At 36.6% G+C, this 13942-nt stretch overlaps 1 protein-coding gene across 3 annotated transcripts in view; it reads right to left on the bottom strand.

The window, feature by feature from the left end:
- Positions 1-13942, bottom strand: part of NETO1 (neuropilin and tolloid like 1) — a 63083-nt gene that overhangs the window by 18585 nt on the left and 30556 nt on the right. For 2 of the 3 annotated variants that reach the window (XM_066561153.1, XM_066561146.1), the window contains exons 5-6: positions 9956-9997; positions 9715-9842 (exon numbers count right to left, since the gene is read on the bottom strand). In XM_066561153.1, the coding sequence (XP_066417250.1) occupies positions 9715-9842; positions 9956-9997 (170 nt within the window). Of the gene's footprint in view, positions 1-9714; positions 9874-9955; positions 9998-13942 lie in introns of those variants that run through there. The other variant, XM_066561160.1, reaches the window with a different exon arrangement.

Below are 13942 nucleotides of genomic sequence, written 5' to 3'. Positions count from 1 at the left end.
CAAAGACATATTGAGATGGAAATATCTTATATCAAGGTATAGTCTTTACAGTGTTTTTCACTTCCTTTACTGGTCGTTCAGTAAAACAGTGACATGATCCACACTACTGTGCTGACAGAGAGAGATCCCACATGGGGGGATCCCACTTGGGGGAGGGAGGTATGGGAAGAGGCAGAGCCATGATACAAACACCCAGCAACTGACCACATTTGGGACACACCAGAGAGCTGCTTCTCAAGGAAGGGTGCAACAGGCGCTGTGCAGCCCTGGCACCCAGCCTCTCCTGGGAAGCTGCTGAGACAGTCCATAATACATCTCTGCATTACTTAGGGAACTAAGCGTGCCCCTTGATTTTCTTTTCTCACTTAACTCTGCTTCAGATGGGTGTCCCAGTGCCTGCCAGCCTTGCCACAGGAAATGCAATGAAATTTTCCTGCAGATGATTATAGGCAATATTGCATACATGTGACTGTTTCCCAGGAAGAGAAATGTGTCAGATAGATGGTTCACAAAGAACAGAGGGCTTGCAACATGCTTTGTCATGAATCATTACTTTTACTGTCTGCATATGCCTATTATATGTACACCATTTATATTTATATGCCATATATATACATATATATATATATATGATAGACCACAAAGTTATAATGCAATATACCACATCACATTTTTGTCTATTCCCCTCTTCAAAAAAGCTCATATTTACTCCAGAAAAAAGATTGCATTAATCTGATGGCAGAACAATCATAAAACTATACCTACTGGGTGAAAGGCCTAGCAAACCTGTTCACATGTTCTCTATTTCTATCCTGCTTCCTTTTTTATATGCATTTATATGTACAATTGCATGTGCATATATATATGTATTTCTTTTAAAGGGTATCCCATTTCAGTATGGAGATGTAATTTTTATGAGTTTTCATTCTTACAAGAAATGTGCACTAATCCTCACTGTGGTTACAAAATATCAGCTCTCCCAGCAATTTCCAGCATTCATCAATTATTCCTGATCTGTTCAAAGACACTGTTCATATAGCAGCACAGACAAAATCTTATTTCTATGGGCTTATCATTTGACATTCTTTAGCTTCTGGAGGCATACCAGCCTTATAAAATAGTAAAATATTTCTTAGAGTAGCAGTCATAAATACTGAAAAGGAATCAAGAGAATAAAAACTCAGCATTTTGTTTTGAGTCTTCCAGGGGAAGAAGCCAAAACCTTCAGTTTTTCCCAAGCCTGAATTCTGCTGTCAGTCATACCTGTTCATTCCTCTGTGTGGGAAATTCAGCCCACACTGTAATTATATAGACCTGATAGGTAATGGAACCACTAGAAGAATTTTGACTTAGAAATCTATGTCTATCCTGTAGAAGAAAGATGCCACTTTCTCCAGTGCCATGAAGTTTCATAAATTAGATAAAATAAGCTGCTGATATTCTGAGGTGAGTTGGAGCTTCATTTTCGTAATTGTCTTTGGAGATGACTACTCCCAGAATTTTATATAAAATATTGAGGACTTTGTACAACACACCCTGAAATCAGGGGGTTTATTTCAATCTATTTTTTTGAATCAGACCTTTAGCTTAAGACTGCAGTGTATTTTTAAAAACTGGAAACTGATTACACGAACAGACAACCTGATATTGGATCAGATTTTATTTTAAAGAGCTGGAATAATTTAATTGCATCTGCACGCCTCTGCCAACTTGTATGGTTTCATTGCTATATATTTGCCATTGTTCCTGTCACTGGCTGTAAGACCCACACTGGCAGAAGAAAATGACTAATAATAAATTGAGTTCCCCAGGGAAAGAATAAAACTGATTTTATGACAAACCCTTATTTAATGCAAAATGTTCCCTGTACATAGCTTTTTTGAAATCAGGGAAATATTCTCATTGCTTTTGCTGATATGTGGATGTCACTAAAACAAATGTATCAGAAAGTAAGAGAAAAATTATCAATATTACTGGTTATTTCATTTACAGAGATTTTAGCCACTACTTCTGCCATCAGTGGATAAGAAACTTTGTTCCCCTGAAAGAAAATGAACTAAAGCAGAGGTCACAGACTCAAACACCATCATCTGCCTTCATTAACCATTTTTCATTGATGCCAATAGGAGCTTTTGGAATGAACATTTCCATAGATACTGACACAGTATATTAGCATAGTCGAGGCATTCTTGCTGAAGAGAACATCTTATTTGAAAGAAGCATAACTGCCATATCTTCTTCTTTCACATTTTTACTGCAAAGTTTTAATAAGTCACTTTTGTCAAGTCATCAGCTCCACATTACTTAGGAGAGGGGGCTGCTCAAGTATTAGATTAACTGAGTTTTGAGATGTCACTGCAAATGCCAATGTCATTAGCAACAAAACTGATAAAGCTTCACTGCAACTGTAGCATATTACACTCAGTCACATAATATTTTAAATAATTCTCTTGTCACCTGTAAGTATGGCCACCATAAATAGTAATTAAAAAAGGAAATGATTGGAAAGTTTTGCTATTTCTTTTGATTTAAATTTGAAAACAACAAAAATCTTTGACTGAACATACTAGAAAAAAATCCCGCAAAATTATTGTAAACTACGAATAATATATCACCTCAGTAAAATAGTCAGATTATAATCTCCTCATAGTGAATCACTTCTGATGAGTTCTGCTTTTTAATCAATCACTGAAGGTTAGGGATGACAACATGATTGATCAGGCCAGTCAGGAAAAGCTTCAAACCATATCCCAGCATATCAGACTTAATATATTTGCAGAGACACTCGGTTGCCTTAAACCAAACCAAACAAAAAGCCATCATTCAGCTGCCAAAAGTAATTTAAACATAAGAGAAAAACCTCCTCTTCATCCAAGTGTAATGTCCAGATTTCACATACTCTCCTTCTGGGTTCAGTTAATTCACTTGTAATCACAGGACTGGGTTAAGTTGTCCTGTTCCTCAGTGATAAGTTACAGCACCTGTTTTATTCTACATCTTTTTCAGCTCTGTGTGATTAACACAGTACTTTCAAGATGATGCCTCCAGTATTTAGGCCTGGGAAACCCAGTTTTTTTAAAGCAGATTGTGCAACACTAATTGAACTCCTTCAAGGAAACCAGACACCAAGTACACCAGTCTAAAAAGCATGTTACCAATGAGGCTTGTATTTGTCATCTGAAATGCTCTGTCCTCTTGCTCGGATGTTATCTTTTTTTTTTTTCAATCAGCATTACTTCAATGCAAAAGTGTTAATAACAAATCTGTTGCATTTTTGTTTGTTATTTTGGGGGATTATTCTACATTTTTGGTCTTTCTGTTACTAGTCTGGGACAATGTTGTGCAAACAGAGAGCTCCATACTTCGTATTTTCTTCTGTTCTGGAGCTTGGAGAATATTGTCTGTCAAAGATGACAATTTTATATGGTACTTCTAAGATACTGTGATTCACAGCCAAGGCTCACATATTGGAACACCAGTTTTTCTAGACAGGTAAAACTCTGGATTTCTTTGCTTTGTCCTATTTGTTTCTTCAAACTTCTCTGACTATCCAATAGTTGACACTTACTCTGTCAAGTCATCCTCATTTTTTTTCTTTTACAGTCCAAAAATGCTCCCAAGTGAGCAATATTTACAACTCCTTGGTACTATCCTGCTTTTTAACACTGAAAACTGGAAATCACATCCTGATTCTGCTGTTCTCTTTGACAGACATTTTATTACTTTCTTTAATAGCTTTTTTAAATTGCATTTATTAATGGCTATTTGGTTTGAGGATGCTGAGTTTCATTATATTTCTATACCTGAATGGAATAGATTAATGGTAACTTAAAAGTGGGGCTTTTGACAGTGTTACTCTGGCATGTGAATTGACATGCCTTCATAGTAGAGATATATACATGATTCCAAACATGTACTTGTCTTGCACCTTCATCTCAGAAAACTATTTCACATAAGAGATTTTATTAGTTTAATGTAGGTAAACAATATTTTCTACTTGTTTAAACATAATTTGTTCACCTTGTACTCACCATATTGGACAAAAGTACATATGCTGTACTTTTTAAAGTTATTATTATAATATTTTTTGCATTATCTGTATGCTAGTAAGCTTCAGAGCTTCTTCAAAGAAGTAGATCATCTGAAGATTGCGAAAGTATCTCTGGCTGTTAGGTTATTCAGCCTTTAAATTTTATTTTTCTCTAACATTTCAAGAATCACCACTCAAATCGCTCCTATTAAGTTTTAGTGCACCACTTAAAGCTTCTGTTCTATAACTGATTAAGAAGCCTCCAAAAAATTAGTGCATCTTAGTCTTCCAGTGCCAACAGCTTAAACTGCTTTTCTTACTAGCCTCATCTAAGAGCACAAATTTCCACTTCACATGGGAGAGCAGAAAATGTTTTGGTTTAGTCAGATCAGTTCAAACAGACTCATTCAGAGCTCTGCAATTTTCTTCACCGATGTTTCTTCCTGACTGCCTAGGAAATGCCCGTACAACAGCCCAGTCTCTCTCCAGACTGCACTCCCTATGAAGGCAGGCACCTGGAATCAAAGAGTCATTCCTCCATTTGGTCAGGAGCATGCCCGGCAGCAGCGCAAACCCTTAGTAAACATGCAAGTGTCTTGATCACACTGGGTCCCACTGCCCCACTCCCAGCCTCATTCCTTCCCAGCCCTGCCAAGCTATTGGCCAGCTTGTGCTTGGGCCAGCCCCACTGCCTGGGCAAACCCAGCCACCATGGCCAGGCCTGTCCCAGTCTCATTTGTCATGTCCTGGCACTATGGCCTCCCTCATCCTGGCCCCCTCCCATGTGCTGGGTATCCCCTTCCCACTGCTCCAATGGCTCTGCTTGAAACAGATACCACCACTCCCTGGCAGCTCAGGGTTAAGGATGCTGCCATGATGTGCCAAATCTAGACACTCATTAATTGATGCTTTGGGTTTCCTTAATGTCTTGTGTTAAGTCTTGTGTGCTATAACCTTTGTCCAGTATCCTGTTTAGGTTGGGCAAGAGAATTAGACGTCATTTTGCCTAACTACCTTGTAACTTTGTTTTATTTCTCATGGTGCAAATAAAGAGGCTACTCCCACTATTTGTTCAGCCTAAATGTACTTATTGTTTACTCCTCCAGAGCAGATTATTTTCACTAGACTACATTCAAATTAATTCCTGTTTTGATGCTGTTTCCTGAGGTGCCCAGACCATCTGATAATAAATGGTGTTTCTAAATGGTGTCACTTCTTACTGTTTTATTCCCAGCATAGGAATATCGTATTTGTAAATATTTTATTACTCTAACTATCAAGTTCTGCTGTGTTGTTTTTTCTACCGAGCATCTCAAAAAACAGGCATGGCACAAAAGTACCTTGCTAGGAAGGTTGCCCACCAAAGCGAGCACAAACGTGGTTCTGTCTTCCTGGGGGCTTTGTCAAACTATGCTGACCCATACAACATAGAAAAACACTTGTTGATATTATCCTCCAATACTTTGCCCTTAACAGAAGGTAAGAAAACTACAATTCTATTCATTTTCTTATTTTCTAGTTCTAAATAAAAAATCTTTGTGCATCCACTGTTTGCAGCGAATGATGTCCCAGAAATTTTTCAAATCACTGTGCAATGAGCTTATACACCTCCTTCTTTGGGCTTTGTTCTACACTGAAGAATTTTCAGATCAGGAGATCCCTCCAGAACTTTATTGTTCTGGATTGGTTATCACTTTCAGTCAGCAGCTCTCTTCTTAATTTCCCATTCTTGCTCTGAATACAAATTGCAGTCACATTCTACATGAAGTGCAGAATCGCAATGTTACTCCACTCAAAACTCACAGCTATCTTACTCAGCAGGAACTGACTTTGAATGATTACAAGAAACACAGACTTTACAACTAGTCACTTTCACTGTATGAGACTCTACCTCTGCATAAAAGTTGTGTTCAGACTGCCTTCTGCACTTAGAGAATGTTTGGGTTCTGCATGCATTTCAGATTTATTTTTTGCTGTGTGTGTGTCTGTGTCAGGGTGTATGTGTGTGCATGTGTGATATAAGGTAATCAATGATGTCTCTATTTTAAGTGTGTGCAACAAATTTTCTGCTCTCTGTCCCATTCCAGAGCACTGAGGATAGAAGCATTTGACCCAGACTGCCAGTTTGAAGCTCAGGCTTGGAGACCTCAAGTACACACTTCCTGGCTGATCTCATTGCTCATATATTGAGCTCAGACTTGGCTGGAATCTGGAATTGGAAACCAAGGGAAGCACTTGCATCTTGCTTCTGCAGACAGTTTAGACTGGATGAGCTTACGCCAAATGAAATTGCAAGCAACTCACATTCTGGCACAGTTTAATTAAGAAACTAAAGATGAAAAAATCCAACGCAAATTCTCTCTGAGAAACTCTTGCCTTTTAGGCATAATTCCCAGTAACAAACTGTGCAGCCCAGAGTACAGGAACATGTGGGTTTAAAAATGTCTGCGTAGTTCTCACTGTTCTTAGCAGGAGAGCTTGTTTTCATAGGTGCAATCTGACATAAATTAAAATGATGTCATTAAGTCACTGTACTGAATATGCCATTAATTCAAGGTTGGATAGGGACAAAGGAAGCTGACTGTAAAAAATGGACAGTAGATTCTAATTCAATTGAATCAGACCCATAAACAATCTTATCATAATCCTTACTTCATACAAAGTTCTTAAAAATTTTTCCACTTGTCCCTCCTTCCTCAATATCTGTATATTTTTCAACTTTTCCCAGTGTGATGAAACCACAACTATGTGTGCATCTATGCATGTATATACTTGTCTGTGTGTACATAAATATATCTGTTTGAAAAACCACACTAAGTTCAAATGCTGAATTGGACTTACCCTCCAAAGATGGATATAGCCTTAAAAAATCTTTTTTTTTATCCTAGCTTGCTGTGAAACCTTTCAACTCCACATTAGGATATACTGATTTATATACTTTTATATTGCTCAATCTCTCTAAGCAGGTAATTCTGTAAGATGGGAAAAGCAGGATCCATCAAGAGATGACCCAGTCCAGCCCTCTGCCTAAAGGTAGGATTATTAATGTTTCTCTCATTTTTCACAGGTTGTTATCTAACCTGCACTTTCAGACCACTAACAATGGCAGCTGAACCAATCAGCCCTCCCTGATGTTCGAATTTTCTTCCTTCATATTTAACCTGAAACTTTCTTCCAGAGTGTGGGACTCTAAGTTATACAGTCATGGGCATCACAGCATTCCTTCCTCCTTGTAAGAGCCTGTTATTGCATTGTATAACTCTCCTTCACACAATTTTCTAGATGACATTAAATAACATTCAGTATTACTTCATTTTTCTAAAACTTTCTTGTTGCTCTCCATTCCAGATGCCCTTCAGCTAGGATACACTTCTTAGAATGCAACAAAACTAAATGCAGATATGGAAGTTTATGAAGAATTAATGAACTTTAATTTTTAGCCCTCTACTCAGAGTAGTAGTTTAGTATTCTTCTGATACACAATGTATTTTCAGTTACATAAATACCTAGTTTGGAGTTTTACATCAGAACTGAAGTATGAATAAATACTACAGGTAGGTAAAATTGAGATTTTTAGCAGGGCTTTGAATCATATAGAAGTTCAGAGTCAGACCAAGTAAGAATATCACAATTACATTATATAATCAACCATAAACTTGAATTTAGACTATAGGGAAATGGAAATGCTATTGGCTTAATTAACTGTGCTGATTTTAACAATAATTCTGTGTTTATCTGCTTTCCTTCTACTAATACCTAAATACATCATAGAACAGTTTAAATTTGTAGGGTTGTATAAAGATCAACTGGTCCAACTTCCCTGTCATAAGTAAGGATGTTTTCAACTAAATCCAGTTACTCAGAGCCCCATCCAACCTGGCTTTGAATATTTCCAGGGATGGTCATCGACCAACTCCCAGAGCAACATGATCCAGCATTTCACAACCCTCATTGTAAAAATGTCTCCCTCATATCTAGTCCAAATCTCCCCTCTTCTAGGTTAAAACACCTTGTCTTACCACTACTGATAAAATACTTGTCCTCTTTTTCCTTACAGGCTCCCCCTTAGTACTGGAAGGCTGCTATAAGGTCTTCCCAGTCTTCTCTTCTTTGGACAGAACAAACTCTCATCTCTTAGCTTTTCCTCACAGGAGAGGTTCTCCATTGCTCTGACTATTTTTGTGGCTCTCCTCTGGAGACATTGGCCAAGAGGTCAATGTATTTTTGTGCTGAGGACCCCAGAGCTGGATGCAGCACTGCAGGGGGGGGTCTCACCAGAGCAGAAGCGCAGAATCTCCTTCCTTACCCTGCTGGCCATGTTGCTTTTGATGCAGCCCAGGACACAATTGGCTTTCTGGGCTGGATGTGTACATTTGTGGGGCATGTTCAGCCTCTTATCCACCAGAATCCCCAAAACCTTATCAACAGGGCTGCCCTCCATCTGTTCTTCCTGAAGTTTGCATCGATACTGGGATTTGCGCTGAATGAATATAAACTGCCTATAACACATGGAATAATCATTCATCAGTCCAATAATTTCATATCACTACTTAGTGCAGCGAAATGGGAAGCTCATCTACTTAATTGAAAGCCTCTATCAATATTAATTTTATCCAAAAGTAAAAAAAAAATGTTATAAAATGAAAGTATATTCTGGAAATCATTTATCTGTCGTCTTTATGAGCCAACTCCTTTCCTATACTTTCCCAACAGAAAAATGCTGATACTAATGATTTTTTCTCTTCTGAAAATCTTTCCTGAAGAGAACCCTTCAACATTCATCCATGTGTCATTCTGATGATGAAACAATTACATATTCAGTACAGTCTCCTCACTGAGGTTATACAAAAAAAGCCCTTATCAGTTTAAAGGCAGCAGAGAGTAGTGCATATATAAATCCTACTTTCTAAAACCTTTCCTGTCCAATAAAATACATCTAGAAAAAATATACTGTGGGGTGTCTTTTACACAGTGAATGCGAGAAGGTGGGAGGCATAAAGCTGTTCCTGTTGCAGAGAGGGGAGAAGTGGTAGTGTAGCCAGCAATAATTAATGCATATCATAACTGATAAGTTATGGATAAGAGAGAAAATCAAGGGGAATCCAAGAAAAGTATTTTTGAATTCATTGCAGCCCTCTCATGTTTCTTACAAAGCCCTGGCTTGCTGACTGTGGAGGAAAAGAAATGAGAATACTCTTTTTGTCTGTGTCTCTAAACCAAAGGAACTAAAGGCTTCATATGGAGAAACATTAATTTACTTTATGTCCATTTTCACAGTCCCAGATGAGAAACAATGATGACCTCAGGGAGCCAGCAGTGCCCCCTTAGTTGTTCTCTATGTTAGGTGTTTGAAATACAATGAAAATTAAAATTATAAGATTACTTCCCACTTTAAAACATATATTGATTCTTTAAAAATATGAGCAAAATTAAAGATTAATTTAAGAAAATTACATATGGCACAAAAAACACATTAGTATTGCCCAAATAATCATTTATGAAGAAAGGTGGTTATTTTGGCTGAGATGACAAATTACCCTTCCACAGGAGAAGGAAAAAATAGTTTACAGTTCAAGCTGTAAAGTTATTAAACAAGATCTGACTGTACTAAGAAATGCACAATATATTAGAAAAGGCAATTTCTTAAATTAAATGGCAAATCAGCAAGTGGATGAAGGACTGACCTTGGATCGGGGTGGTGCTCGGATGTACCATTTACAGTCTACTGCTTCAGTTTCAGAAGCTTTTCCTTCTTTAACAATTTGTACAGATTCCACAATTCCTTCAGGTCCTCCCATCTCAAACTCACAAACTGAATAACAAAACACCAGAAAAAATGAAACCTGAACAGCAAACAAAAATGTTTTCTACAGCAGAGTATAAAGCCCTCCAAGTTAGAAAAAACCCCAAAAACATCATACCAACCTGGCAATGGCTTCAAAACGCCAAGGTCCTTAAAATCTGGATCTTAAAAATAGAGAAAGACAAAGTTAGTTTTATTCAATATCTAGGATGTTATGCTAATATGTTCAAATTTTATAATGTACTTTAGTTATATAATTATACATATACTTATTGGAAATGGGAACTGTTTCAAAACTATGGCAACACAATAATTATTAATGCAGAAATTATTGATACCATCATATCAAGTCATTTTTTTCTGTTATGAAATCCTGCTTTTTTCTGTCTCTCTGTTTCAGAAGGGTACAAAAATATTTCTGCATATATTAGCAAGTGAGAACATCACATAGCTAACCACATGACATTTTAATACATCAGTGTAGTGAAAGAAGATATATTTACAGATCCATTCAGAATCTTTTTGCCTATTTTGCATTTTGACAAATAACACTCAACTTAATTGGAGAAATCCAAACTTAATTCTGTGTTTATGAGTACTCTGCCATCCCTACTGACCAAAAGGAGACACTTTTTTTGTCAGAAGCATCCTTTTGGTCTTACTGGAAAAAAAATACCATAAGAATTACCATTAGAAGTCATTGTATGAACAAGTTAATAAGTCTAATATGTGTGCTATTTTCCATCAGATAAATATTATTATATTTACTATCTGAGAGAGCTTGTATCATGCCTTTAGAGTCAGGTGTAATACAGAGATGAAATGAGTTGGTCTTAGATGGATGTGTTTCAACAGACAACCATCCACAGACAAATCATCATTTCACAAAATTTGGCTCGGTTTGAAGATACTGCCCAAAACCAGAAATATGGGAGGCTAAAGCAACTCAAAAAGTGATGTCTTAAAATAGACTGGTCTTATCTGGGAAATTTTTATCACTCGCACTGCTTTTCTACCTAAAATTAATGTTGTGCACTGCTTTTCTCATTTACACATGAAACTGATCTTGTTTCAGAACTGGGTCAGTGTAGAAAGAATTACCAATACAAAAAATGAAGAGAAGCTTTGGAAGAAGGAGATATATCAAATGAAAAAAAATTAAATTCACAACCAAGCCACAAGAACTGCTCTTTCCCTCTAGCCTTAGTCAATTAGGAACAGTAAGAATCATAACCAGATAATATAACAAAGTAATTTAGTACTATATAAGCAAGATCAGCCATTTTAATCTAAACGGTCAAAATGAGTTGACTTAAAAAACTAGAGTTGTAAGACTGCTTTTTAGATTGCCCCTCTACAACCAGGCTGCTGTTCTTCCCAAATTTCTTTTACAGTTGCACAACATAAATCATGAGTAAATACTCTTGAACTTACAGGACTGCAAATCTAGCTGAGTAGGCAATTAGTAATAATTGTTGCATATTTTTAGAGATCAGTTGATAGATATGATTACCAACAACACTAAAGGTAATAAAATATTTCAGCTAATGTACTTTGGATACTTATATCTAGCTCTGAAAGTGAGATACTGAAAGGAAATCTACTTTTACTTATGGTTTGAATTACCATCCCAATATCTCATGTAACTATTGCATTTCTTCCTTTTACTGAGTTTGCAAAGATTACTCTGATTTACTGAAAACACTCCACCACATTAGTAAAGTACATATGAGGAAAGAAAGCAAAAACTGTCTTGCCAGAATTTTCCCCATATGAGAGTCTTCATATAAAACAATGTTAGTATCAGGAATCCAGGCTGAAGTACAATCTAGACCATATCATTTCACCCACAAAACATCTCTGAAAATATGTTATCATTTAACAATAGAGTAACATTGGAACAACACGTACAGAAATGCACATTCTGTTAACATTCTAGAAATATGATAGACCTGCTCAGTTTTAAAATATAAATTTTTGCAAGTTCTCAACTTGCAAGAGTTTCAAGACTGAAAGGGAAATAAAATCTATGACATCTGAGGTGATAACCCTTCATTAAATATTGCTATTATACCAACACTACTGTAATAAAAACAAAATCTGTAAATAAGGTATTATCACACATGCTTAAAATTCACCCATGTATGAGCATATTTAACTAGCAAATATTTGCTTTTCAAATAGTGTCCCATTAAATGGATTAGATTTTAGAAGCTCCTCTGTATGTAATTCAATCAAATTGTTATTCTCAGTCTGGCTGGGTCAAAACATTAATGTTATATAAACACTGACTGGCCAGATTTTCCAATAGATCAAAATCATGCTCCTGTGAGGAAAACACACAAGACTGGAAAACTTTTCTGTGAAAAATAAGATGGATCACCTATAAGTAGAGGAAAAAAAAAACAGAGGAAAAAAAAATAAGAAGTAATATGGAGCTGCTAGAGACAATCCAACAGAGGGTCATTAATTTTTTTAAGGGACATATAAGGAGAGGCTGATAGAGTTGGGATAGGTCAGTCTGGAGAAGGGAAAGGTAAGAGGTGATCCCACTAATGTGTACAAAAACCTAATGGAGGGGCACAAAGTGATTGAAGTCAGGCTCTTTTCAGTGGTTTGTGGTGACAGAACAAGATGCAATGAGCACACATTGAATCACAGGAGGCTCCATCTGAATATCAGGAAACACTTCTCCAGTATGAGGTGACTCAGGACTAGCAAGGTAGCCAAGAGGTTGTGGAGTCTCTATCCTTGGAGATATTCAAGGATATTCATTGCTGTCTAGACACGATCCTAGGCAAATGGCTTGAGGTGACCCTGCTTGAAAAGGGGGTTGGACAAGTCAACCTCCAGAGATACCTTCTGAGACCAGCCATCTTCTGATCCTCTGATTTTGCAATAACTAAACAATAGAATTGGATAATAGTGAAATAGCCAATCAAAAGTCTAGACCTGTTCTCTGAGGTAGCAGCAGAAGTTACACAAATCTCTATCACAATGCAGATTTAGTTTTGTGGACTTTGCTCTGAGGTGCAGGAACATATACAGGCCTGGTTTAAAAAAGCTCACTAGTTCTTCATGGGAGGCTAACAAGATTTCAGATGCTAGCTTTGGAATCTATACTTTCCATACTTCTACATATATACTTTCTACATATCTTTATTTGTCATTTCACTGTTTCTATGCAGGAAGTCTGGCTCTTCTAAGCAGCTGGCAAACATGGAATTTAAATAGAAAAACAGGAGGCCAATTGTAAGGAGTTAAGGTACCTGATTGCTCAAAAATCTTATGAAATGAAGAAAATTGTAAAGTAGAAAGGCATTGCACATCAACTCAATTAAGTCTTCAAAAAGTATGTAAATGACCTTGTTTACAAGTACACTGCAGCATCTTATGGGATTGCCCAGCTGAGGCATATCCACACAGAAATACATTTACCCATCCATGCATGCACATACACATGCAACACCTCACGCCATGTCACTTACTTACACAGAAAGTGAAATTGTTTAAAATTATATTGCTTGAATAATTTCTGTAAGACATAGGAGAAATGCATAAAGTTCCAACTAATTACTAGCAACATGATGTTCTGCTGGTAAGTATTATTGTAAATCAATTCTAAAAGATCATATGTCGAATTAAAAATCCCACACATAAAAAGATCATTCAACTTGTCTTCAAAGAGAGATGGCACAATGCTTTTAAAAGTAATGTTGTAATACAGAAAAATTAGAGTATTTTTACTGTTAAAAAGGCAAAATTTCCAAGTACATCTCTCACATTTTATTCATCTTTCCTTAGCTTTTCATGTAAAATTCATCTGGGCACTTTCTTACCCAGAAAACTTCAAACCCGCTGCTTTCACTGATAAAAAATAATAGATATCTCACTCTGGAAGTCAAAAGATACAAGTCAAAATTTTAATATCTCTTTTAAAAATGGAAGATTGAGTTTATGTGTTCCTGATCATGTCTGGACTACAGTATACTTAATTATACAATTTTACTTTTTAATATCTGAAGTGAAATACATACAGTAAAGAACACGAGCAATTGCTGTACAGTTAAAAGTCAAGAGGAAGGAAATGTGCAATACAAAAATTCTGG

This window comes from Molothrus aeneus, chromosome 1 (assembly GCF_037042795.1).
Source record: "Molothrus aeneus isolate 106 chromosome 1, BPBGC_Maene_1.0, whole genome shotgun sequence".
Classification (NCBI taxonomy): domain Eukaryota; kingdom Metazoa; phylum Chordata; class Aves; order Passeriformes; family Icteridae; genus Molothrus; species Molothrus aeneus.
Note: the sequence above shows the minus strand (reverse complement) of the source record. Positions and strands in the feature narration are given on the sequence as shown.